This window comes from Urocitellus parryii, chromosome 13, assembly GCF_045843805.1.
Source record: "Urocitellus parryii isolate mUroPar1 chromosome 13, mUroPar1.hap1, whole genome shotgun sequence".
NCBI classification, from domain to species: domain Eukaryota; kingdom Metazoa; phylum Chordata; class Mammalia; order Rodentia; family Sciuridae; genus Urocitellus; species Urocitellus parryii.
In genome coordinates, this window is record NC_135543.1 from 66193088 (window position 1) to 66221075 (window position 27988).

Below are 27988 nucleotides of genomic sequence, written 5' to 3' on the forward strand. Positions count from 1 at the left end.
TTAAAAGGGCAAGAGCTTTTATATTTGAAAAGTTCAACTTATCCTTTTATAATTCATTCCTTTTGTGTCCTAAGAAATCTCTTCCTGTATACCTGGTACAGTTTAAATGGTAGTTCTGAAATATTCTGAAATTATTTTATTGATTTTTTTCAGTTTTTCATTTCTTCAACTTTAGTAAATTATGTCTTGCTAGAAAACTTCATTTATTCTAGGTAGTATTCTCTTCTGATCCTGTTTTTTCAAGATCTGATTCCTTTTACTCATTAAGGGTCATCAATAATTTTGCAGTTTATCTTATTCAAGATTGTGTGGAGAATCTAGTTTAAATACACAATTTAAAAAAATATTTTATAATATATAGGAGAAAATGAACTATTTTATACATTTGATGTCTAAAAAATTTAGGTATACTTTGAATATAAGATAAACCTAAAATACAATGGTTTATGCAAAATATATTTATTTATTTTTAAAGAGAGAGGGGGGAGGGAGGGATAGAGAGAGAGAATATTTTTTAATATTTATTTTTCAGTTTTCGGTGGACACAACATCTTTTATTTTATGTGGTGCTGAGGATCGAACCCAGCAACCGGTGCATGCCAGGTGAGTACGTTACCGCTTAAGCCACATCCCCAGCCCAAAATATATTTATTTTTATAACATAATTAAAGTCTGGACTGGCAGTCAGTTGCTGCTAGTGTTGAACAGATAATACATGACCCAGTGTCTCTGTGATTCTTTTGGTCTTTACCAGTGGTTGAAAGAAGGTAGCCCATGCAGCAGGAACCATGTAACTAACCATCAGGAAGAACAGTAGAACTGATGGCAGCAGTTACATTTGTCCCTTTTCTTGGGAAAGCAAAGGTTTTCCCAGGACACACCCACTAGTGTTTTGCTTCTCTTGGCTTGAGGCAAGTCACTCAGCTACTCCCAGCCTCAAAAGATGATACAGAAGTCAGAAGAGATAGGAGCACTAAAATTGCACGTTGGTTTAGCAAACAGTGTCTGACACTGTCAAAGTGTCCATTCATGTCCAAGAAAACAATCATTTTTTTCAAAAGACATAAAAGGTACACAAATTATACAGAGCACTTTATAATCTGACTTAAATTAGTAAACATGAATTCTATTTCTTTTTTTTTTTTTTCTTTTGCTTCTACAGGAAGACTTTGCTTCTGTAGGAACTTGTTGACTTTCCCCTGGAGGATTTCCCACTGTTGTCTATTCCCCAAGCTGCTCTCCAGCATAACTACTCTGATATGTAAGGAAGGGGGACTTGTGAATGCAACCCTATTCACAGTCAGTACAGACAGACAGCCACTCTCCCCTATGAACTATCCGATTTATAATTAAGTGTTGGTTGGAATGCACATCTCCTATACTTACTGAATTCACAGCATTTTATTTTAATAAAATGCACGTTTATTAAAAACTTTATAAATTGTAAAACTTTTTAAAATAGTTTTGCTGTCACTACAGACGAGCTCCAATGCATGCTGGTGTGAAGAGGTCTGGACACCCCAGGACCCCCAGGGGAGGCCAGCCCTGCATGCTTGCAGCCTGCACTCACCTCAATTCTACTTCAGAGCCAGCTGTCCTGTCCACTCACGGGTTTCCATCATTCCCTCCACAGGGATGCAAGGAGCCCCACAAAAGGAAGCCTTCCTTTCTCCTGGAGACTAATTCTGTGTTGACAAAAGGCAAAGTAGCTTTTTTTTTTTGTCCTGCCCACTCCCCAAGTTGGGGGTGTAGAATTTTATGTTTTAAACTATGCCTGAGCATAAAAAAGGTTGAGAATCATAATCTCAGTAATCCTATTAAATTCTTTTTTTTTAAATATTTATTTATTTTTCTCAGTTCTCGGCGGACACAACATCTTCGTTTGTATGTGGTGCTGAGGATCGAACCCGGGCCGCGCACGCATGCTAGGCGAGCGCGCTACCGCTTGAGCCACATCCCCAGCCCTTAAATTAATTCTTGAATTCTTATTTTAAAATCCCAGGGCTCTAGGGCCAGTCTTCATTAACATCATTTTCAAATAATGATGCAAAGGAAAATCAGAGTATTAAAGAAGACATCTGAGGGCTGAAGCAGTGGCTCAACAGTAGAGTGCTCCCCTAGCACTTGAGAGGTGCTGGGTTCCATCCTCAGCACCACAGAAAAATAAAAACAAATAAAAATAAAGGTATTGTGACCAACTACAACTAAAAATATTTTAAAAAGAAGACATCTGAGACGTTTCAGTTAATCTTCTCCTACTGTTGAAGTTTGGAAGCTATCATAATAAAACTGATACCACCACAGGTAATATTCTCTTCTATGTCACAACTTTAAAAAGTCCTTAACAAGAAAAAAGGAATATTGTAAACTAGAATATTTTCATTTTTAAGTAATTTTAGTAATTTAAAAATATATTTAGCCAGACATGATAGCTAAGAGACCCTGTCTCAAGAAATTAAAAAAAGGGTCCAGATGTAACTCAGTGGAAAAGTGCCCCTGGTTTCAATCCCTCTTAGAAAAAGGATTGATTATTTATTTACTTATTTATTTGTTGACTCCAAACTCCTTACTTAGAAGCAGCCAACTGAAATTTCCTGCCAATTGACCACTTACTTTTCAATGGAAGACAGAACATAATTAATTATTCCAAAATATGAATAGACAGCAAGTGCCAACTTAGAAGTCCATACCCTCTAAAAATCCTTCAGAAATAAAGGCAAGGGCCGGGCACACGGCCCAGTGCTTAGCATCCACAAGTCCCTAGATTCAATCCTCAGCACCAAAGCAATTTTTTTAAAAAGCCAAAATAACGATATCTGCAACAAATAAAAACAGATTTTGTTATCTGCAAATTCACACTAAAAGAAACACTAAAGAGTGTTCAGAAACAAGAAAAAAACTGACTCCGGGGGAGAATAAAAAAAATAAAAAGAAAAAAGTAATGAAAAGGGTAAACATGTGGGTTAACTTAAATGCATATGGGTTCTGAAACAAGAATGACTGACTACGGCAACTACACACAGACTTCAGATGCACCAGGTGGGGACACGTAGGTGAAGAAGGGAACACCTGGAGGTCATGTTCTAACTCCTCCCCTTGAGGAGTGGTAGCGGCACTCATTTACTCTGGCCTTTAATACAGGAGTTACTACATCGTATTAATATCTGGCATAGGACACTTTAAATCAAAAAGCATCATTAGAGATAAAAAGGGACATTACTTAATGTTAAAGTTTCAATTAACTAAGAAAACCATAACAATTCTAAATTTCAATGCATATAAAACACTTCAAAATGTAAAGTAAAAATCAGTCGCTCTAAAAGAGAGACAAATTCATAATTATTCTGGAAGATCATGATGCACTTCTTTTATTGTCTGATAAAATAAGATTAATTTGTAGAGAATGGGAAAGAATAGGAGTACTTTTCCAAATGGTTAACTATATTTTATCTCCTAAAATAACAAACTACAATTATGTCTCATGGTAACCTAGTACATAATGAATATGTAGAGAACACAATATCAAAATCGGAGAGAAAGTATTCTAGGTTTTGAAACAGATTTTTTCCTTAATTTGTCTCTTTTTCAAACAGGAATCAGTAAGAAAGTGCAGTTTTCTATGAACAAAGTTGAGGCTCCAGAGTGCTGTTATCTAAGTCTGGGTCCCTGTGCTGCTCCAGGACCCTGGCCCCAGCTGTGAAACAGTCACAGGACTGCTGCTTGCATCACTGACTGCTTCAGAGACACAGACTGGGAGCCCGTTTTAGGCCTCCTGGAAGCTACTAACAAGGCACACGCAATAACTGCTATAAACGACGACTAGTAGTGATTTCCAAAAGGGGGGTGAGAGTTGAGTCCTTTCTTTGTATCTTTAGTATCAATTTTCACAAAAGCTTCTAATTTCTTTTCATTGCAGACCTGAATTGGTTAATTTCCATCCTGATTTTGGTGTCCTTTGGGGACTAAGACAGTGAAAAATTTTCTCACCACTCTACTCCTTATGAAATATTTTTTTGGACAATATTAAAGTTTTGCTACCCAGGGCAAGAGAAATTCAACAGCTCTGAGTTTAGACAGCTGCTTATCAAAAAAAGTGAAATGAGAAAGATCGTAAGCCACCTTTTCTTTTTTTCTCCTTTGTTTCTGTGGACACAGGGTCTAGCTATGTTGCCCAGGCTGGACCCAAACTCCTGGGCTCAAGCGATCCTCCCCCCGGATCCTCCTTCTTCAGCCTCCCAAGTAGCTGGGATTGGAGGCATGCACCATGCCTCTGGCTTCATCTTCACTGTGATTTGCAGGGGCCTGACAATCTGCCAGTAACCAAGCCTGGCCACAGAACATTGTGTAAACACTTCCTCCAAAGTATCTTCGTGGACATCCACTATGTGAAGCAGATATCCATGATTCTGACTAGACAGAGGCAGTGGGTGGGTCTTGGTCACCTCCTGCTTCTTGGTCAAGCTGTGGCCTCTTGTTTATTCGTACCCCCACACCATGATTGCGGCACTGGGCACTCCACCTCCCCAGCGTCAGACTTCTGAGGTACACTGTGTTGACTTGTGAGCTGCACCTTCCAGTGAAAGGCCTTCCCAAAGTCACTGCGTTTATAGGGCTTCTGTTTACTGTGAATTTTCTGGTGTTTAAGAAGATTTGATCTGATGGTGAAGGCCTTTCCACATTCAGCACATACATACGGTTTTTCTCCTGTATGGGTTCGATGATGCTCATGGAGCTGTGACTTCTTAATGAAAGACTTCCCACAGTCGCTGCACCCATAGGGCTTCTCTCCTGTGTGAATTCTCCTGTGCCTATTTAAGTGTGACTTCTGGATGAAGGACTTCCCACATTCAGTACAAACATAGGGTTTCTCTCCGGTGTGAATTCTCTGGTGCATAATTAGTGTTGACTTTCTGGCAAAGGCTTTCCCACATTCGCTGCACTCGTAATGTCTTTCTCCAGTGTGGGACTGCTGATGTATGTGGAGGCCTGACTTTCGAGTGAAGGCTTTTCCACAGTCATTACATTTATAGGGTTTCTCTCCGGTGTGAATTTTCTGGTGTGTGAAGAGATTGGACCTGTCAGTGAAGGCCTTTCCACATTCAGCACACCTGTAGGGCTTCTCCCCTGTGTGAATCTGCTGATGCACGTGGAGCTGTGATTTCTTGGTGAAGGATTTCCCACAATCGCTGCATTCATAGGGTTTCTCTCCAGTGTGGATTCTTTCATGTGTGATAAAATGGGATTTGTGGAAGAAGGCCTTCCCACACTGGTTGCACACATAGGGCTTTTCTCCTCTGTGAATCCTCTGGTGCATACTTAGTGTGGACTTCTGAATGAAGGCTTTCCCACACTCACGACACTGGTAATGTCTCTCGCCAGTATGGCATTTCTGATGGATTCTGAGCCGTGACTTCCAGGTGAATGATTTTCCACAGTCATTGCATTTATAAGGTTTTTCTCCAGTGTGAATTTTTTGGTGTTTAATGAGATTGGACCTGTCAGTAAAGGCTTTCCCACATTCAGTACATATGTAGGGTCTCTCCCCAGTATGAATTTTCTGGTGTATAATGAGATTTGTCTTGTGAGTGAAGACCTTTCCACATTGTGAACATATAAAAGGATTTTCTCCTGTGTGAATTCGCTGATGCACATGGAGCTGTGATTTTTTTATAAAGGATTTCCCACAGTCGCTGCATTCATAGGGCTTCTCTCCAGTATGAATTCTTTCATGTGTGATAAAATGGGATTTCCGGATAAAGGCTTTCCCACACTCAGCACATACATAGGGTTTTTCTCCTGTGTGAATTTTCTGATGCATACTTAGTGTGGATTTCCTTGTGAAGGCTTTTCCACAGTCAGTACATTCAAAGTGTTTCCCTCCAGTATGATTTTTTTTAATTATGCTGAGGTTTGAATTCTGTGAGAAGCTTTTCACACATTCACTGAATTCATAGGGTTTTTCTCCAGGATGGTCTCTCTGGCGTCTGAACTGATCAGACTTCTGGATAAAGGCTCTTCTGTATTCACTGAATTTATAGAAATTTTCCTCATTACGAGTTTTCTGGTGACTTGACTTCCCAAATACCATACACTTACAGGACTCCCCTCCTGCAGAAACTCTGCAAGGAGTAGCAAGTGGGGGCTTCTGGGTGAAGACTGTCTCACATTTACTACACTCATGCTGTTTTTCTCCAGCATAAATCCTCTGATGTGCAAAGAGGTGGGAATTCTCAGTGAAAACTTTTACATAGTCAGAAAACAAAGGGAGATTTTCCACAGCATGACTTTTTGGATGTGGAGTGAGAGCTTGCTTATGACCCCCACGTTCCCGACAATGCTTACCTCCACAAGCACTCCCTTCCGTATGAGAACCCACGTGGGTAACAGCATCCTCACGGCTGATAACCTCATCATGATTTTCTGTTGCATTGTTTCTATTATGATTATATAAGCTTGCAACGAGCTTCAGATTCTTTCCAAAGGCATCACCAGCATGGAATCCTTTTCGTGAAGGAATCAGATGTGTGTTTATGTGCCCAATTTTCCCAGCGTCCTGGTATCTACAGCTCCTCGAATCAGCTAGTGCTGCCCTGTCCCTGAAGACAATGTGACGTAAAGGTGTGGCCTGGTTTCCTTCACATCTCCCCCTTTGCTTCCACAATTCTTCTAAAAGGGAATAGGGGTTATCTCCTGTGAAGAGATCAACCCTCTCACACTGGAAAGAAAATTCCTCAGACAGTCTCTGTTGTGAAGTCTCAAAACCAATATCGCCATCTGAAAAGAAAGAAAAGATTAAACTGACACAGAGAACAACTGATACCTTGAGTTAATTCAGGATGAACACAGAGAAATGGGACACGTGCTCTATAAACATAATAAATACACATAATATGTAAAGATATATAAATATATAGGTACAATACTCTCTCTGTAATATAAATACAATAACATACAGTAATAAAATTAAGACATTACATTTACCTTAGGATAAGCAAGAGCATTTGGAGGTGCTGTTCTAAGTTCTATATAAACTTTATTTCAGTCCTTTGGTTTTATTACAATACCTTTGGTATTGTTATCCCCATTTTATAGACAAGGAAAGTGAGCCACAGAAAAGCTTAATAACTGCCCAAATCAAATGATTAGTAATTTGGAAGGAAGAGATTCAAATCAAGCAAAGGTAGAAGCGAGGAAGGCGCCAGAAGAACAAAATGTAAACCCTGTGGCTTAAAAGAACTTTTTTGGTTTTGTTTTCTTTTTGATGCTGGGGATAAAACTAGGTCCATGCGCATGCTAAGACCATGAAGGGTCCCCTGCTCCAAGAGCTAATCTCTAACCTCCCCACAACTCTGGGGAGGCTCTGTTTTCATTTAACTTAAAAGTGAACAAATGAATATTCTCAGTCACTCATATTTATACTTGAATTTACTTAGATGTGTAGATTAACATATGAATACTGCACAAAAGCTGAAACTTTATAAAGATTCCACCCATTATCTTCTCTAATTACTATCTCTGGCCCTATGAATTGATTCTAGAAGAAAAAAATTTAAAATTCTTTTGAAATGGAGCAAAACAACTTTTCTGCCTAGAGATTAAATTCAATTTTACTAAGTATTTTTTCTATATAAACAATTTTTTTAGAAGTATAGAGACAAAAGGCTTGGTTATCATATCATTTAATGTAGCTTTCTCTGAATTTCTGTGGACTGGAGAATTAGAGGAGGGAGAAAGCAGGTAAGTATGTTGTATGAGATCTGATTCAAGGAGCAAGAGAAATCTGCACAAAAAATATGAGTGTGTGCATAATTTGAAAAGGCAGAGAAATGAGAAAACAATGCAGGGGAACATTAAAGAAAATGGTAAAATGGAACAGACTTGGTTTTAGAAACTACACAGAGACAAATGTGCATTACGAAATGAGGCCATGTTATTTCTTTCACTTACAAAACCATTAAGAAAAGAATGTGTCATAATTTAGATAATAATGAGTGACTTCAGTTTTGCTCCATATAACTAGGACAAGATAAACAAAATGTATAGTGATTTAAGTAATAAATCTGTCAGTCACATCTAAAGTGAAGTAGGAAAAAAAATGAAATCAACATATTCAAATAAGGTTAGAATAATCCAGGCATGAGAAAACATAAGTATGGCTTTAGGAGATACCAGTAGGAAGAAAGAAGAGGGCATCTAAATGATCTTTTCTAAGAGAAAAATTAGCAGAAAAGCAGAAGGAATTGTTTGAGAAGGTAGATCAGAGGGAAAAGCAAAAACCCACGTAGAATAGGGGAAGATTTTGAGGTCAGCCACTTGCTTGAGGTCTGCTGCACCGGGACTCGTCTGCCTTTCTTCAGGCAGCCACGGAGGGACCCACCCTCGTCCACAAAAGGCATCTGTATTCCTGGGCACTGCATAAATGGGGCCAAGGCCTGGCTAAGGCACACAGTGGTCACAAAGTAACAGTCATTCCTGTGAGCTGAGCATCAGTCCCAGCTGGAACCCGGACACATGATTCAATGTAAAACACACAAATAGTTCAAGCTGAGACACATGACCAAGGGCAAATTTAAGGAAGGGCCTAACTCTTTACACCTGTTCCTCAATAACAACTGCAAACTCCACCTCAGGTTGGTTATGTGCACGGCAGAGGCAAAGTGCAGACAGTGGAGCCATTGGGAAAAGGAGAAAGGCCCCTTGGTGGTGGTCACTGTCTGAACTGCCTGCTTACTGTCTCAGTGTTAAGGCACCTGCAGGGGAGAACTGGCCCAGCCCAGTTCTGGATCAGATGTCAAGAGTGATGGTGGGAAACAAACGCTAAGTGGGTAGGAAAAGGCTTGTTCATGCAAAGAGGCTCTGGGGAGAGCTCCAAGCAGGTCCAAAGTGGCCTGGGGTGTTCTGCTGGTTGGGGGTATGGCTGGCTGCCTGGCCCTGTATGTTCCCAAAGGAAGGAAAACCTGAACTTGCTTATCAGTTTGTCCAGATGTGGGGCAGATGGGGAAGAGACAGAGGGAAGGCTTGGAAGATGTCAGTAGTCAAGCATTAAAAACAGAGTCTATGACAAGATACAGCTGAATGTTCCACACATTATGTTATTAAAGAAACACAAAACAATAATTGGAATTTTAAATCCAAATTACTGGAGATGCATGTAATACTAAATATAGGCAGAGATATGGGGAAACTAATTGTAGGAGTCAATCCAGAAAAAGGTGCAATTACACTAAGTCATATTAAGTATTAGTATAGTCAATGTCAAAGCAATCCTACCACTCCTGAGAAATTCTCATTTCCAATATGAATAGTGCTTGAAGAAATTTATTACAATACTGTTTGTAGTAGCGAGGAGCCTGGACAAGTAAAATGTGGTATATTTATCTGTACTAAGCGTGCTATGCAGCAGTTGGAAGCGATTAACCTGGAAAACATCGAAACGTGCCAATTTAAAGAAACAGAGGCAGAAGGAAAGGGGGCAGGGAAAGAAACTGACCATTTCTATAAACTAAAAATACCAACAATTTAGATTTTACAAAACCCCCACAAATTCTAGGACAGATAGCACACATATTAAAGCAGTTGCCCCTGGGAAGGAACAATGAGTATGGAGAATGGGGATTAAAAGGAATAAGTAAGAGAATATGAAACACATTGATGAGGACACTGACCACAAACTAAGGTTATAATTAACTCAATCTCCTGAACATGAGGTACAAAAGCTTCTGGTAAAATATCCAAATTAGAAAGATCGAGTCAGTGTTGTGTTGCACTAGCCAGGCAGGAAGAAAGTGACCAGGATGCCCTCGAGGTCAGCAGTGAAGAAGAGCACAGGTTATCAAATAAGCCATCCAGGTGACAATGCTGAGACATAAAGGAAAAGACACCAGGGAACAGGAGTGTGACCCATGGTGACTTTTTAAAAGAAGGCAGATCTATGGGAGTTTAAATGCCTAAGAAAAGGAACTAAGCCCTGGCTGGAGGTAGAAGGAGCAGAAGTTCTCTATGGAGAGAGAACAAAGGGCAAGAGGGCATGATCCTAGATGATGCCGGGTGAGATCCCACCCCAGGCACTGCCAACCAGCACAGGTCCTCCTCAGAGGTCGTGGCACTGGTGTGGGAAGAGGCCGTGAGGGGGACAGCATTTCCATTTCCAAGGGGATGACGTCAGCTCCATCAAGCAGTTCTAAAAACTCAAAAGGTAAGCAGAAAAGTCACACTAATGGCAGAAACAGAAGCTCTCCCAGCATGACTGCAGGTGGCTGAACCATGGGCCATGCTCCTGGCTCCCACTCACCCGCACAGTGCTGACAGGAGGCCTCCTCATCCCACACGCGTGGCTCTGCTTGCTCCAGGTTGAAGATGACTTCTGGTTTGGGAACTGGACAGCCTGTCAACAGGAAATGATAGAGAATGTGTTTCAGGGGCCACATGATAAAGTACGCCATGTGATTCCCAAAAATGTCCACTGGGAACAGAGGTATACTCACAGTACCCAAAAGAGATTCTTAAGAACACGGGACAAAACAGACAGAACCATTACATATTTCAGATGCCCTGCAGTCTTTGGGAGTTGCAGAGACTTCAGAAAATCCACAGATTTCAGAAATTCCTCTAGGAAAGAAAAAGAGTGCCCTGGGTGCAGCCTGCTCTGCACGCGCAGGGCTGTGCTCACCCACTGAGATCAGGTTGAAATAGTTCTCCAGCATCACATCCCTGTACAGGCTTCTCTGGGCAAGGTCCAGGTGCTGCCACTCCTCCCCGCTGAACTCCACAGTTACATCCTTGAAAGATACTGGTCCCTGTAAGAACCAATTCCTATTCAATGCGAAGGGTCAAGACTGCATCATGGGAACAAGATATTTAGGACCTTATTTTTAATTTGATTTATTAGGTTATAATATATAAGTTCCCACTAAACACCTATATTTTATTTTGTTGTTTTGACTAAAAAAAAGAAATCTTTTTAAAAGTACCCTGCTGGTTCTTTTGCAGTATTGATAATAATGATAATCTTTTTTTTTTTTTAGTTGTAGATAGACACAATACCTTTACCTTATTTATTTTTAAGTGGTGTTGAGGATTGAACCAGTGCCTCATGCATGCTACACAAGCACTCTATTATTGAGCCACAACCCCAGCCCAATATCTTTTATAAAAACCTGTATGCTGGTTACATAGAAATAAGCTGTGAAAATTCATCAATCTTCAAACTTCTCTATGTATGCCATATTCCAATAATAGTTCACTTAAAGAAGAAAAGATACTTTGCCACACACTTTGCATTCAATGATCCACTAAGCCAGTTTTTTCTTTAAAAAAGAAAATTAAAATAAGGCTCTTCTTTCAAAATAGCATGGTACTAGCATCGGGATAAACATACAGACCACTAGAATACAACTCAGAGTCCATAAGTAAACCCTTCAAATTGTTGTTAATTACTATTTGCTAAGAGTGTCAAAACAAATTGCTTTTGAGACATGGTCTTGTTTGTTGCCCAGGCTGGTCTCAAACCCATAGGCTCAAGCAAGCCTCGTGCCTCAGCCTCCCACATAGCTGGGACTAAGAAGCACACACCACCGTGCCTGGCCAAGGATCAATTTATAAAGGAAAGAACAGACTCTTCAACAAATGGTGCTGGGACAAGTGGAGATCCATGTTATAAAGTTGAACCCTCCTTCACACCACAGTAAAATGTTACCTCAAAATGGATCGAAAGTCTAAATGTTTTTACATTTAGAAAAAAAAAACAACTTACATTTTAGCTAAAAGGGGTAAATCTTTATGACATTGAATGTGACAATGGTTTCTTAATATGAGACCCCCAAAGCACAAGCACCCAAAGGAAAAAACAGATAAAATTAAAACTTGTGTGTCAAGTGACACAGTCATGCGAGCAAAAGACTCATAGATCGGGGGAATTTTTTTTTCAAATCATATATTTGATAGGGATTTGTGTCGGAGACCAGCTCCAACAGGGGGTCTCAGGAGACGAACGGATAGTGAGGAGTCGGCGAAAGAGGGGGTGGAGAAACAACACAGACACCAAAGTGAAGGTGTTGATCCCAATCTTTACTTGTGAAGTTGATCATATATACTTTTCATTTTGGCAGGCTCACAGTACTTTGTGGTTACAAAACAGGAATCATTATTCAAAGAAACAAAATATTATGTAGCTACAATTAGAATAGAAGAATGTATCTTGGCTTATGCATAAGCAAGCATTTGTACTTTCAGTTCGTGTTTTGCTTTGAGCTGTTTCTGCTTAGTTAACTTTTAATAATAGTTACAAATGTCCCAAACTATTGGCCTATACCTTGACTATTCTTTCTTGACTTACTGACTGGAACCGGTGCCATGGTTGTGGGAAGCCATTTCTGACATGTGATTGGGTGGCTCCCGTTAAGGGTCTGAGGCGCTTTGGCTGTGTCGAAGCTTTCCCGGCCCTTTCCTGATGAGAGAGCCCATCCGTGTGGGGGTGGGCTGACCACTGACCCCGGGGACCCAATCACTGACCCTGACCTTGGAGTGCAGTCCCCCCCTCAACCTTCACTGGATGGAATTCTCCCCGAATCTCTTGTTCCCCAATAAAAGGCTACTCCCCGGCGTGTGCTCTCTCTCTCTCTCCTGCTAGCCCTGAGTAATCCTTGCTGCCCTGCTGGGCGTTTAGAGGTGGGAACCAGAGAGGGGAGCCGTCTCGGACCTGGCAATAGAAATAAGGTAACTGAGTCTGTGTGTTTTATTTCGATCTCTTCTAACTAACTTTATGCCTAGAACCTCATTAATGAAACCATTGTGCAGGCCGCATGGTGGACATGGTTACGGCAAGTGGTTGACTTGTTATTACTTTTAATCAAACAAAAGTAAGAGCACAAACCATTGTGCACAGGAACAAGAACAAGTTGCCCAGTACTAAGCAGTAATCTGTCTTCTTAACATTAATTTTTCTTCTCTAGATTTAAATTTAATTTCTCAAAAACTTCCTTGACAGGAATACAGGGAGTTTTTCATTAGACATTAACAATTTACGCTCCACAGCTGAATCATTGCATTTAGAGCAAACAGATCTATGCTTTAGAAGTAGTTGCATTAATTGGGAAAGTCATGATTTTTCCTTCATACTTAATGGTCATATGAGAAATCGCAACTATACTTATTAAAGGAATACAAAAACAAATCAGCCCATTCCCAGAAACATACTGCGCTCCTCCAGAGGATGGACGCCTTGCGCCATCCACCTCAGTAGGGCCTTGCCATTGCCTGAGTCAGGGGAGGGGCGCAGCAGATTTGTATCTAAAATATACAAAGAACATTTGCAACCTAATAAAAGACAACCCAATTAAAAAATGGGCAAATGATCCAGTGATACATTTCTCCAATGAAGACATACAAACAGCCAATGAGCACATGAAAAAGGTCCTCAGCATCATGAGTCATCAAGGAAACAGAATCAAAATTACAAAGAGACATCCCTGTGAATTCACTAAGAAAACTGTAATGAAAATAGTTCAATATCACTAGTTATTAGAGAAGTGCAGTCACTAGAGTGTGTATAATAAAAAAGATAATGACAAGTGTTGGTAAGGAAGAGAAGCTGGATCCCTCCTACAGTGCAAGTGGGAGTAAAAACTGGTGTGGTCTATAATGCAGTCTGACAATTCTTCAAAATATTAAACACAGAGTTACAATACAACCCAGAAATTCTATATGTAGGTACACACCCAAGAGAAATGAGAACATTTATCTATACAAAGCTTGCATATGAATGTTCATAATAGCCAAAAGTGGAAACAACACAAATGTCTTCCAAACAATAAAGAGATAACAAACATGTGGTCTATCCATATAATATAAAAACATTCAGTCAAGGGCTGGGGTTGTGGCTCAGTGGCAGAGTGCTTGCCTAACGTGTAAGGCAGTGGATTCAATTCTCAGCACCACAGATAAATAAATGAATAAAATAAAGGTTCAATCTAAAAAAAAATTTAAAAAAAACATTGTCATAAAACGTACTAAAGTATTGATACATGCCACAATGTGGATGAATCGTGAAAATATTGTGTTAAATTAAAAAAGCCAGTCACAAAAATGATATGTTATATATGTTATATGATTTCATTTATATGAAATTCCAGAATAAGCAAATCTATTGAGATAGTGAGTAGACTAGTGGTTGACTTCAGCTAGGGGAAATGGAGGAATATGAGGGTGACAGCTAAAACTATGAGATTTTTAGGGTGAGTAAAGAAAATGTTCCAAACTCAATATGTGCAGCCCATGTATGAAATAAATTAGAATAATCACTGAAGAAGTCATGAGCTAAACGCTCATTTCATCAGAGTCCTAGAAGGAAGGAAAAGGAATGGGATGGGGAAGTGCAAAAATATTTGAAGAAATAATAGTTGAAAACTTTCCAGATTTTTTTTTTTTTTAAAGTATAAATCTACAGATTCCAGAAGCTGAGCAAGTCTCAAACAGGAAGGGATCAAATAAATCCAAGCCCAGACAGGGTATAAGATACTGCCCAGATCTCAAGTTGGCCTCTGAATAGCACAAAAGACAGACAGACCTGATAAGAGCAAGGACTTTGAAAACTAAATTGGCATCAGAACTATAGCCCATGGAAACAGACCAGGACATACCCTCTGAACCTAAACAGGCTGACTACCTGCTAAAACAGAAAATTTAAAGACAAAACCATGTCTCATAAATAATAATCAGAATGTCCTGAATAAATTCAAAATTATTTATATATCAAAACCAAAAAAAATCTCAGAATCAAATGAGAAATGACTATCAACAGATGCTAACACTGAGATGAATGAGCTGTTGGGATTACTTGGCAAGGATTTAAAGAAGATAACACAAAAATACTCCAACAAGAAGTTGCAAATACTCTTGAAACAAATGGAAATATAGAAACTCTCAGCAAAGAAATAGAAGATACTAAAAAGAACCAGAGGCTGAGAAGTGTAGCTCAGTGCTTAGATAGCACATGTGAGGCGTGAAGCCCTGGGTTGACTGATCCTTAACAATAGACACACACACACACACACACACACACCCAGAAAGAAAAGAAAAATGTAAGACTTCAATGATTTCAACAGCAGAATGAACATACAAAGGAAAGAATCGACTGTCCTGAAGACAGATCAATAGAAGTTAACTAATCTGAACAAAAGAAATAAAATATATGGAAAAATCAAACATAGCCTAAGGGACCCATACAATAATATAGCAGATCTAACGTTCATTTCATCAGAGTCCTAGAGGGAAGGAAAAGGAATGGGATGGGGACGTGCAAAAAATATTTGAAGAAATAATAGTTGAAAACTTTCCAGATTAAAAAAAAAAAGGTATAAATCTACAGATTCCAGAAGCTGAGCAAGTCTCAAACAGGAAGGGATCAAATAAATCCATGCCCAGACACATTATAATGAAATGTTTGAAAATCATATTCAAGAAAAGAATCTGAGAGCAGCCAGAGGGTAATTATATGTTATCTGTAGGGAAATAGCAGTTTGAATGAAAGAGGGTTTCTCATAGACTACAGAATCAAAAGGAAGTGGCACAATAGTTTCCAGTTGCTAAAGGGAAAGAATTGTTGATGTAGAACTCAATATCCAGTGAAAATAAATTAGGAACTGTTTACGTTCTGTAGAGGGAAGAATGCCACACAGAGAGAGGAAAGATGGCCATGTGACAATAGAAACAGTAGGAGAACACCAAGAACACAAGGATTTCCAGCAACCACTAGAAGAAGAAGAGAGAGCATAGCCCTACCAATACCTTGATTTTGGACTTCCAGCCTTCAGAACTGTAAAAGAATAAATCCCTATTGTTTTAACCCACCTTGTTTATGAAGTTTGTTATGATGGCCCTAGGGCACTAATACAAATATATAACATACAAATATTAAATGAAAGCAGAAATGGCTATATCCATATTAAATAAAATAGACTGTGGAGGAAAGAAAATTATCAGGGATGTTACATAGTTAATTAGCTCAGGCTACTATAACAAAATACTACAGACTGGAAGGATTAAATAACAAATATTTATCTCTCATAGTTCTGGAAGCTAGAAGTCCAAGATTAAAGCGCTCAAAGATTCTGTGACTGGGTAGAGCCCATTTCCTGGTTTGCAGATGGCCTCCTTCTTGTTGTATATTCTTATGGCAAAGGGAAAATGAGCTCTGGTCTCTTTCTCTTCTTACAGGGTACTGATTCCACATGGGGTTCTAACCTCATAACCTTATCTAAATCTAATTACCTCACAAAGGCTGTACATCCTGAGACTATTATATTGGGGGTTAGGGTTCCAACCTATGAGTGCTTGCAGGACACAAACATTCAGACCATAATATAGTTATAAATGGGTCAATTCAGTAAGAAGACAAAACAATCTTAAATATGTATGCACCAAACAATAAAGCTGCAAAACTCAGGGAACAACAATTGGTGGTACTAAAAGGAGAAAGAGGCTAATCCGTAGTTGCAGTTGAAGACTTCACCCCTCTCTCAACATTTTTCAGAATAACTAAACAAATCTTAGTGAATGCAGTCATACAGAGTATATTCTCTGTACACAGTGAATTCAAACTAGAAATCAGTAGCAGAAAGAACACAGGAAAATCTCCAAACATTTGGAAACTAAACAACACATATTTAAATAATGCATGAGTCAAAAAGGATAAAAGTGTTTTTAGTGAAAAGATCATAAACTATTCTACTTGGTGCTTAATGAAAATGTTTTGAATGAATGTAAATACAAGTTACTGTCATTTCTTTATATTAATTCAGAAGTTATCCGTCAAATAAATAATGATTTCCCAATATTTAAAAAAAAATCAAAAAGGAAGTCTTACGCAAATACAAAAATTACACTGAAGTGAATAAAAATTTAAAGTATTCAAATTTTTGGATACAGTTAAAGCAGTGGTGAGAAGAAAATCCATAGCGACAAGGCTTACACAAGAAACTTCTCATATCAATACTGAGATGCCACCTAAAGAAACTAGAGAAAAATATCAAAACCCAAAGCAAACTGGGGTTGAGGGGTGGCGGATAATACAGATAAAAGCAGGAATCAATAAGATTGAAAAGATAAAAATATAATGAAAATCAATAAACTTTTTGAAGATTCTATGAAAAGATCATTTATTGGTATTTATAAAGGAAATATTACTGCTATGAACTGAGCTTGTCCTCCAAAATTTCATGTTGACAGCCTAAGCTAGCATGACTTGGAGACAGGGCTTTTAAGAGGTAATTAAGATTAGATGAGGTCACACAGGTGGGGTGGGATCCTGCTCTGGGAAGACAGGTGGTATTAGGCAGAGAGCCCTGAACTCATCTCCCACAGATGTCACCAGGAGAGCCCAGCAAGACTCTGCCAGGATGAAGGGCTTCCTCTTCCTCCCACTCAACTTCAGCCTCCTAGTTTTAACTCAGATATAAACTGGAGTCTTGGGACACATAACCACCATCAGATCCACCCCCAAACCCAACAAAAGTGGGGCCCCAGCTCTCAGCAACATGGATGGTGGCAGTTTCCTTTTCTTCTTGGCCAACACTCTTATCTACCTCTTCGACCCCAGCTGAGATGACAGTGCCACTTCTAGCTCTATGCCCCCTGAAACAACTGTCACCATCCCAGGATGGGCTGATGCCAGAGATCCAAGTGGTGAAAATTCTGGCAGTGACAAAGATGAGGAGGTACTGATGTGAAGGGCAAGCTGGGCTCAGTAAGGTTCTTCTTGTCTATGAAAAAAAAAAGTAAAATCCAACAACCAAACAAAAAAAGTAAAAATCAACCTGATGGCTTTAAAGAAGAGTTCTCTTTCTCCCTGCAGGTGAGCATGCACTGATGAAGGCCATGTGTGCACTGTCAGAAGCCAGCCATTTTCGAATTAAGAGTACCCTCCCCAAAACTTGACCGTGCTGACACCCTGAACTCCCACTTCCAACCTCCAAAACTGTGAGAAAACAAAAGTTCTGGTTTTTGATCCATCCAATCTGTGGTATAATGTTAAGGCAGCCAGAGTAGACTAACACAACTACAAACAACTTTACACACAGAAATGTGACAACTTAGATTAAAGAAATCAATGCCTAAAAAAATACAAACCTCAATAATAAACAAATAATAATGAAATTGAGTTTGCAATTTTAAAATTTCCATAAAAGAAATCTGTAGGCCTAGATGATTTCTCTGGAGAATTCTACCAAATACTTAGAGGATGAACATGAATTCCACACAATGTGTTGCAGAAAACAGAAAAGAAGGGAATTATTTTCTGATTAATTCTATGATGTATTACCTAATATAAAAACTGGACACACAGTAGAGAAAAAGTAAACACAAATTATACACAATCTCTGGCAGAGTAATCAATATAAAGGAACACATTCCAATTCATTTCAGAGGCCACTATTACTCTAATATCAAAACCAAACTGGTAGAGGGAGTGGGGGAGAGAAAGGCAGAGAGAAGTAAGAGCAATCTCTCTCATACATATGATGCAAAGATCTTTAACAAAATACTGATTAAATACAACATATAAAAAGAAATATATATCATGACAAAATAGGATTTATTCCAAAAATGATAGGTTGGTTCAATATTACAAAACTGATCAAAGTAGTCTACCATATCAACAGTTTAAAGAAGTGAAATCACATGATCATGTCAACTGATGCAGAAAAAGCATTTGCATAATCCAACACCTATTCATGATAAAAACTTAAGTCTGCTTCAAAGGGTGGTCCTTGGAAAGGAAGCCCTGACATTCTTTGGGACTGTGAGTAATGCAAACTGCATTCCATCCCAGAACCAGAACCTGAATTAATGTGCAAGTCAAGCATGGGAAGCACTGCTCAACCAACAGGGAAAACCTGCCAGGGCCCTGTGAACAGGGTCACCACTGAGACACCGCTCAGCCACCACTCACCTGAAAATCCATCAAAAACTTTCACAAACATCAAGAGTGAGGAAACTGATATTACTGACAAATCACCTGTCAATAATACAAACCATGCATCCATTTCCATTATCTTTACGTCAGGAAGATCAGAAACAATTTTATAGCTCAAGTTCATAACTATGTGAGAATGCATAAAGTGATATTCCAAACTTGGCTTAGAACTGGTAGTCTCCTCTTCATTTTCTCTTGGCTTGGGTTCTATCTATCCATACCTGTCCATCTTCCACACAGTGTGTTAGATGACTCCTAAAATTCACTAGGAAAAATTTTTAAAAAAACAAATAAATAGATGAACAGACAAGAACTCACCAGGGACTTGCTCATCTTGGGCTCTTCTAGAGAAGGGGCAGAGATCTGAGAAAACAGATGGGCAGAGGTATAGATGAGAGTAGGAAGCATGCCATTGTCACACATGGATACATGTGTCATTTAGCACTTATGCATCTACAATCCCAAAATTTACTTTTAGGATTACATCATTAAAAAAAAAAAAAAAACACCCAATATTGCACAAGGGTGGGAATTTCACAACAACATGGCCAATAACTAAGAAAAGCTACAAAACCCTGACAATAACTGTAGATTAATTAAACACTTTATAGGACATAATGTTACATAAAATTGAAATACAATAGAATAGTATGTTAAAATGCTGAGTAAATATAAAAAGATGTACCAAATAGGCTGGGCGTGGTGGCACACACCTATAATCCCAGCAGCTCAAGAGGCTGAGGCAGGAGGATTGCGAGTTCAAAGCCAGCCTTAGCAAAGGTGATGTGTGAAGCAACTCAGTGAGACCCTGTCTCTAAATAAAATACAAAACAGGGCTGGGGATGTGGCTCAGTGGTCAAGTGCCGGAGTTCAATTCCCAGTACTTCCCCCCCTAAAAAAGACATACCAAATAGTATGATTCTACTTTCATTGTACTATGTTTACTCATGTGTACGTACACATTCATACATATATGCATGCACAAATGTATTTATGTACATAGGCTATTATATGGAAACAAATATACTAACATGTTAACATATAATATCTGGGTGATGGTAAATGTATAGGTGATTTCAACAACTTTTTTTATTGTCAGTAAACAACAAAATAACTGTTTTAAAGAATAAATATTTTATAGTTCAAGTTCAAAACTGTGTGAAAATACATAAAGCGATATTCCAAACTTGACTTAGAACTGGGAGTCTCCTCTTCATTTTCTCTTGGCTTGGATTCTATCTATCCATACCTGTCCATCTTCCACACAGTGTGTTAGATGACTCCTAAAATTGATAATTTTACTCTGAGCTTCTGTTAATTACCCCAAGACGTGAGAATATCCACAAGAAATACCAGAAAGGGAGCTTCTTAACTTTTTTACTGCTTTCCCTTACATATAGTTCTTCAAAGAGAGCTTTCAGTAGAAACTTTGTTTTGGCTACAGCACAGTAAGGGGATCAAGTTCTAGTTAATAATGAGCCATAAGACCTGAGCCAAGTCACCAACTGACTGTGGCCATTGTTCCCCAAAACTGTTTTATGAGTTTTCCAACATAAAGAAAAGTTGAATGATTAGATTACAAGGATATACCCTCCACCTTGTTTCAATAATTAGCAATTTGCCAAATTTATTTCATCTTTCCAAACATACACATATTCATATACACATATATGAATATTTTAAATATGCGTGTGAAGGATGGCAGAGTAAGAATTCCAAAACATGCTATTTTGATATAAAGATTGTTGTGAGCTAAGAACACCTGAAAATTTGCAGGCGCAAGAAGAGCACTCAAATTCGCCACTTCTCTTCTTTAAAATAGAAGATGAACGCCCCGTATGGAAGATGCCCACACTGAAACGGAGAGAAGCGCTGTTGATGGGAAGCCGTGGCCAAGGGAATTCTGTACAGACCTTGTTACAATCACTCTCTTCCTTTAGCCTCCCCATAACATTCAGTCCCTTTTCCCCCACTGCCTCTCTGTCCACCTAACATAAAAGCATGAGGTTTTGTCCCTTCATTGGGTCTTCATTTCTTTACAAGGTTCCCAGGTCACATGTGACTTATATGAAATTGGTATGCTTTTCTATTAATCTGTTTAAGGTCGATTTAATTTTCAGGCCCAACCTCTACCCTCCCCCCACCAAAAAAAAAAAAAAAAAACCCTAAGAGAGAAGAGGTAAAATTGTGCTTTATTTCTATACTTTGCTTTTTAATTTGAAAGTTGCAGATGTGACATTTCAGGTCTAAACACATCAAATAAATCTTAAAAATCATTATCATGCCCTCAGAAAAGTAATGGTAATTCTGTAATATCATGCTAATATGGGCTCATATTCAAAATCTCCCGTGCTGGGTTGTGGCTCAGCGGTAGTGCACTCACCTAGCATGTGTGAGGCACTGGGTTCAATCCTCAGCACCACATAAAGTAAAAAAAAGACATTGTGTCCACCTGTAATTAGAAAATAAATAAATATTTTTTAAAATTTCTCAATTATCCCCTAACACATGCTTTTATCGATTCTTTGGGAGCAGGCTCCAAAGAGTGGGGCTGGGGATGTGGCTCAGTGGTAGACCTCTTATAGCATGTATGGGGCCCTGGGTTTTATCCCTACTATCACCAAAAAAAAAAAAAAAAGCCATCCATTGGTTACTGTGTCCCCTTTACCCTAGCTCCATTCTTTCAATATTTTTTCCTGACTTTGCTAATTTTTACATAAATATTAGGTATATATATATTTCCCACACCTGTGCATCTACCACTCAGATCAAGATATAGAACATTTCTGGAACCTTTGGAAAATGTTGGGTATCAAATTATTATTTTTGAAATCTATAAATAGAGGAAGAAAAAGGCATTTCTGCTGCCTTTCCTAAACAGCTGAAATTTTGGGTAACTCAACACTGATGAAGGAATTCCTCTCTCTATATTTATGCCAGCTAAGAACTAAAAGCAATGGCAGAAATGGAATCTGTCCATTTTGAACCCCTGATGCAATAGCAGATCTAGGAAATGATCATCAATGGCTCCTCATATCATAAAAAGTGATGAGCAGACACGTCTCACGATGGAGACACACAATACTAACTGGAAGCCACCTTGCCAAAAAGGTAACAAAAAGGGAACCTAATCCAATCAAACTTCTAAATCTACTATTAAATAAACTTAAATTTGGCCTGAAGCTGCCCCCCTGAAGCTGGCCTGAAGGAAGTTAGATCATAGTCTCTACACAGAAGACTACGACCTAACTTAGTGTGCAAACAAACCAAAGCCTAACTTAAGAGTGTAAGAGACAGGCAGGGGGCACACCTGTAATCCCAGCGACTGGGAAGGCAGAGGCTGGAGGATCACAGGTTCAAGGCCAGCCTGGGCAACTTAACAAAACTGTCTCAAAATAAAAAATAAAAAGGACTGGGGACAGGGGCTGGGGATATACAGCACTCAGTTGGTAGAGTGCTTACCTCACAAGGGTTCTATCCCCAGCACCACAAAAAGAAAAGAAAAACGGGGACTGGGAATGTAACCCAGTGGTAGAGTGCCCTGGATTCAATCCCCAGTACTGGGAGGGGAAAAAATAAAAAGAGTATAACTGCCAAGTTTCAATCACAAGCAGCCAATATATCACATCATACCAAATAAGATAGACATCTAGCTGAAACCAGTCAGGTGATGGCTCAACTTTGGTTCCGTGTCCTACCAGCCAATAAAAGCTCAGATCTCCCACTGTTGGGCAGAGCTTTCTGAATTCCTTCTGGTTCTGAGTGCTGCCTGATTCATGAATCATTCCTTGCCCAAATAAGCTCTGCTAAATTTAATTTGTCTGTAACTTTTCTTTAACACTACCTACCAACACACATAAAACGATACTTTAAACACACTGTGAGTTTTTTTAAAAAATGTTATAACAGTACTATTTTTTAAAGCAATTATCTTTAGATTTACACACCAAAATATGTGTAGATGAGAGGACACAATGCTGAAATTTGATTCAAAATAATCCTGCAGAGAAAGAAAAACATGAGGGAAGGGAGGGTGCAGATGACATGGTCAGGTATGAGCTGGTGATCATGGAAACTGGTTGAAGGGTACAGATGGGTTTACTCTACAACTCACTTCACTTTTGTATCTTAGAAATTCTCACGGTAAAAAGTTTAAAAAGTCACTTTTTAGATGATAAGGGGAATTTGACTATGGATGATTGTGGGAGACCAACCTTACACGTGATTGGTTACATTTCCTGGCTGGGTGCTGAGGTGCTCAGTCACAGCAATGTGGCAGAACTTTCCCCACCTTTCTTGGGTTCCAGGGACAGTGTCTCGTGCATGGGTGTGTCTTGCTACAGCCCCATGGGTGAAGCTATGCTCACCTGTCCCTTTGTAATATAACCCCTTGCCCTGTTTAGGATAGAATCTTCCATGGAAGTGCCTTGTGTATGTGTCCCCTTCTCTTACTGTGCCCTTGGGTGTGGCCTACCCAGGTGTCAGTCAACCTGCTGACAGTGGACATCATGAAGATAGACTCAGTCCCCTGAAACCTGACCCCTTGCCTCATTTGAATAGCTTCTCCTCAATAAAAGGGGTCAGCACCTGCTCTCGCTCTCTCTCTCTTCCTGAGGACCCTTAAGGTCAGAGGAGCCGTCACAGCGACCCCAGAGAAAAAGGTATTTGTGTCTCTTGTGTGGTTATCTTGCACAGTCCAGTTACCCCAGTTTATCTGGAGTGACCCCTGAGCCTTTTAGTCCCGAGAACTGAAACCCAGCAATTGTGTCCACCCAAAACTAAAAAATAAATAAAATTTTTTTAAAAAATTATAAGTTGATCCTTTTTATCAGGATCTGGTTCTGTAGAAGTGACAACTGCTATTGTGGGGGAGGGGAATAGAGAAGCCCAGAAGAAGGAATTTTCTTAGAGCTTGGTTTATTAAAATAAGGCAAGGGCTGGGGATGTGGCTCAAGTGGTAGCGCGCTCGCCTGGCATGCATGCAGCCTGGGTTTGATCCTCAGCACCACATACAAACAAAGATGTTGTGTCTGCCGAGAACTAAAAAAATAATAATAATTATATATATATATATATATATATATATATCTTTAAAATAAATAAATAAATAAAATAAGGCAAGATCCATTTGCTAGTATGAACAGTGCATACCTTGAGGTTGTTCCTTGCTATGAGAATACTTATATGAAATAAGTATTAAAACCCATCTAAGAGTTTTATACTTAGTTCATAATACCTGAAACATACCCAGCCAATGTGTGCCACATAAACATCCATTAACCTTAGCTAATGCTATTATTATGAAATCAGTAATTTACACAAAATGCAGACATCATCTGACCTCACAGGCCCTTCAGATTATCACCATCCTTGGCACTTAACTCCTCACCCCCACTCATTAATCTGCACCAACTGTCAATTGCTGCACAGTGACTCTCAGAAGTCACACAGGCCTTAGAACTAGAATCCCTTACCCTACTCCCTCCCCACAGGCTCAAAATCATTCATTCTATAGTCCCTGATCACAGAGCCTCCAATACCTCTACCCTGACGGTCTTTTCCTGGCTCTCTATCAATCAACCCCATGTCCCCATTTCTGGCCTCCATGCCTATATGACTTTCTACCCACCATGCATCTTCTGAGCCATTCCAAGAGTCCCAATCCCAGCCACATCTGCACCTGCAATGGGTCCTCACAGTACAATAGACACACACCTCCTGCCATTAACACAATTAGGCTTGTACCATTAGTCTTTTGGGGGGGGCAGGGGGACCCAGGGATGGCGCCAATTGCGCTTCTCTTCTGGTACTAACTTCCCCATCCCTCAAGATAGCGGCAGGAAGAGCCGCCCTCACTCCAGTTAAACTGGGCTGACTGGGCTGCACGAAATAACCACACAAGAGACACAAATACCTTTTTCTTTGGGGCCGCTGTGACGGCTCCTCTTAAGGGTCCGCAGGAAAAGAAGGAGAGCGCGAGAGCAGGCGCTGACCCTTTTTATTGAGGAGAAGCTATTCAAATGAGGCCAGGGGTCAGGTTTCAGGGGGCTGAGTCTATCTTCATGACGTCCACTGTCAGCAGGTTGACTGACACCTGGGTGGGCCACACCCAAGGGCACAGTAAGAGAAGGGGACACACACAAGGCACTTCCACGGCAGATTCTATCCTATACAAAGGAACAGGTGAGCATAGCTTCACCCACGGGGCTGTAGCAAGACACACCCATTCACGAGACATTGACCCTCACACCCAAGAAGGGTGGGGAAAGCTCTGCCACATTTCTGCAACTGAGCGCCTCAGCACCCAGCCGGGGAGTGTACTCAGTCACATGTAAGGTTGGTCTCCCACAGCCGCCCAATGGTGAGCCCTGCTGACTCTCATGATCCTTACCCACCAATCAGAAAGCACCCCGTGCCAACTGTTAAACCGCCCCCTCCCTCTATAAATGTGCAAAGCTGTTCCTCAATAAACGGTACTTCTCCTATGACCAGCCTTGTCTGGTCATTCTTTCATAAACCCTCTGAGCCACATCCCCAGCACCTACCCCTGCTTTTTTCCCCTCTATTTTTCATTTTGAAACAGAGTCTTGCTAAATTGCTTAGGGCATCACTAAGTTGCTGAGGCTGGCTTTGAACTTGCAATCCTCCTACCTCAGACTCCCAAGCCGCTGTGATTACAGGGGGGCACCACCACTCCTGGTCCATTAGTCTTTCCCACACATTTACACACACACACACACACACACACACACACACAGGAACCCAATGAATGAACAAATCTGGGAAAACTCCTAAATGCTAAAGATACAGCACATATGAAAGAACGGATTATTTAAACAGAAAGAATAAAGAAAATCAAAAGACTCTTAATCTTCAGTAATGAGTGCTAAATGATTTGGGAAATAGTACATAAATAACCACTCTTTTGTTAAGGCCAGAGAGGTACATTTTCAGAAATGAAAACATTGGCTGAATATCTCCATCTTTATCTGGAGGAAAATACTGAAGGGAATATTACAAATAAAAGTAAAACAAATCAGGAGGGAGAAATCTCAAACAGGAAAATATAATTCAGCAACAATTTTTACACAAGATATGTAATTATAAAAAAGGACAATGTAATGATGTGATAAGGAGGCAACTAAAGAGAAAATTAATAATATCCTACAACAAAACATTCCTAATTACCTGAGGAAGAAATAGAAGTTACATGGGGTGTAAGTGGAAACAATGAATAGAAATTTCATCAATCCAACGAGATTATTAAGATGAAAAGAAAAAGCACAAAATAAGAATAGAATTAAAATAGCCAGGTGTGGTGGTACACATCTGTAATCCCAGCAGCTTGGGAGGCTGAGACAGGAGGATCTTGAGTTCAAAGTCAGCCTCAGCAACAGCAAGGTACTTAGCAACTCAGTGAGACCCTGTCTCTAAATAAAAAAACAAAACAGGGCTGGGGATGTGGCTCAATGGTCGAGTGCCCTTGAGTTCGATCCCAAGTATCAAAAAAAGAAGTAGTTAAAATAAAGAGTAACCCTGAAAAATGAGTAACCATAAGTTGGAAGGCATAAAATCAAGTAAATCATTACTACACTAAACTGAAGAGGTAAAATTCTCTTGCCAAGACACAGAGACTAAAGGCTAGATTTTAAAAAAATAAAATCTATTATTACAAGCAGATCACCTAAAACTAATAGGCAAATGTAAGTATAAAACAAAGCTCTAAACAAAGATATACCATCTGAATGCAATAAAAGTGAAAGCAGTGGCTACAATGTAAATATCAAAATGGAATTCAAGGTTAAGTGCTTTTCTGTTTTGAAAAAAAAGAATTATATATTAATAGCATCCAATAAATGAAAAATTATAGTTAATGCATTAACCATTAGGTTTATGTATATATGCCCCTCCCCCAGATGCAACACAAATAAAATTAGGGAAAAAGCACACAGTATTACAAAATGATCTATCAAAGTAAGAGGTTTTTATTGTATTTTTATTCCCTCCTGAATATTTTGAATCAAGTAGACCAAAATCAGGAAAGATTTGAACAATTCAACAAGACAAATTTAATAAACATAAAAGAATTTTGCCCAATACACAGAAAATCTTAATAAATTTTAAGAAGTTGAAATTTGATAGTATACAGTTCCTGAAAATACAATAAAATAAAAATAAGCAATAAAAACATCTTAATAGCTTAAGGATGAAGAAACTCTCCTAAATAGCTCAGGATAAAAGCGGAATATCAAATTGAATTTATACATTTCACAGATAGAGATGTAGTTGGAGTCGGGTACAGAGGAGCATGCCTGTAATTCCAGCGGCTCGGGAGGCTGAGGCAGGAGGATCCCAAGTGCAAAGCCAGCCTCAGCAAAAGTGAGTACCTAAGCAAATCAGTGAGACCCTGTCTCTAAATAAAATACAAAATAGGGCTGAGATGTGGCTCAGTGGTTGAGAGCCCCTGAGTTCAATCCCCAGTACCAAAAAATTTTAAAAAAATAAAAAATAAGCCCTTGTGATGCCTGATTTTTGAAAAGAGAAGATGATATATAAACGTATTCACGGGAATGACAGGAAACGAAAGGGCACAGAACAAGGTAACTGCAAACTTACACGCCATCCCGTGGCAATGCAGTTTTCGAATCCCTAGCAAAATAAAGACGATTTGATAAGGAGACGCCCAGGTAAACACGCCGTCGCCGACGCCGGGCTGTCCTCCCTCAGGTCCGCCTCCACGGCCCCCGCAGCCCGCTCCCCTCGTTCACACCCATCATCGAGACTACCCGACCGTTATCCAATCCGCTCCTCATCCCCACCGCAGTCCGACCCCTCATCGCGGATGCCAGAGACCCTTCTTCACCCGGAGCACGGACGCTCCATCCCTGCACTCACCTGTCGCTCACCCGCTCTCTCTTTTGCCTTGGGCGGCGACTACAGTCGCAGGAATTAAAACGTAACCCACTCCCTTTGATTCCCCCCCCCCCTTGCCCTAGCAGGACTCCAGGGACGTGGCCT

At 39.7% G+C, this 27988-nt stretch overlaps 1 protein-coding gene across 3 annotated transcripts; it reads right to left on the reverse strand.

The window, feature by feature from the left end:
* Positions 1-3366: 3366 nt before the first annotated feature.
* Positions 3367-27952, reverse strand: Znf484 (zinc finger protein 484). Of its 3 annotated transcripts, none has more exons than XM_026406907.2 (5): positions 27866-27952; positions 19289-19333; positions 10670-10796; positions 10292-10384; positions 3367-6774 (listed from the first exon to the last, which is right to left on the reverse strand). In XM_026406907.2, exons 2-5 carry the CDS (start codon positions 19301-19303, stop codon positions 4457-4459), a joined length of 2553 nt encoding a protein of 850 aa, XP_026262692.2. In that variant the 5' UTR covers positions 19304-19333; positions 27866-27952; the 3' UTR covers positions 3367-4456. The 3 variants fall into 3 exon arrangements, with proteins under 3 accessions (XP_026262692.2, XP_026262693.2, XP_026262694.2); XM_026406908.2 differs by lacking the exon at positions 27866-27952 and adding an exon at positions 21354-21422; XM_026406909.2 differs by lacking the exon at positions 27866-27952 and adding an exon at positions 19684-19721.
* Positions 27953-27988: the final 36 nt, after the last annotated feature.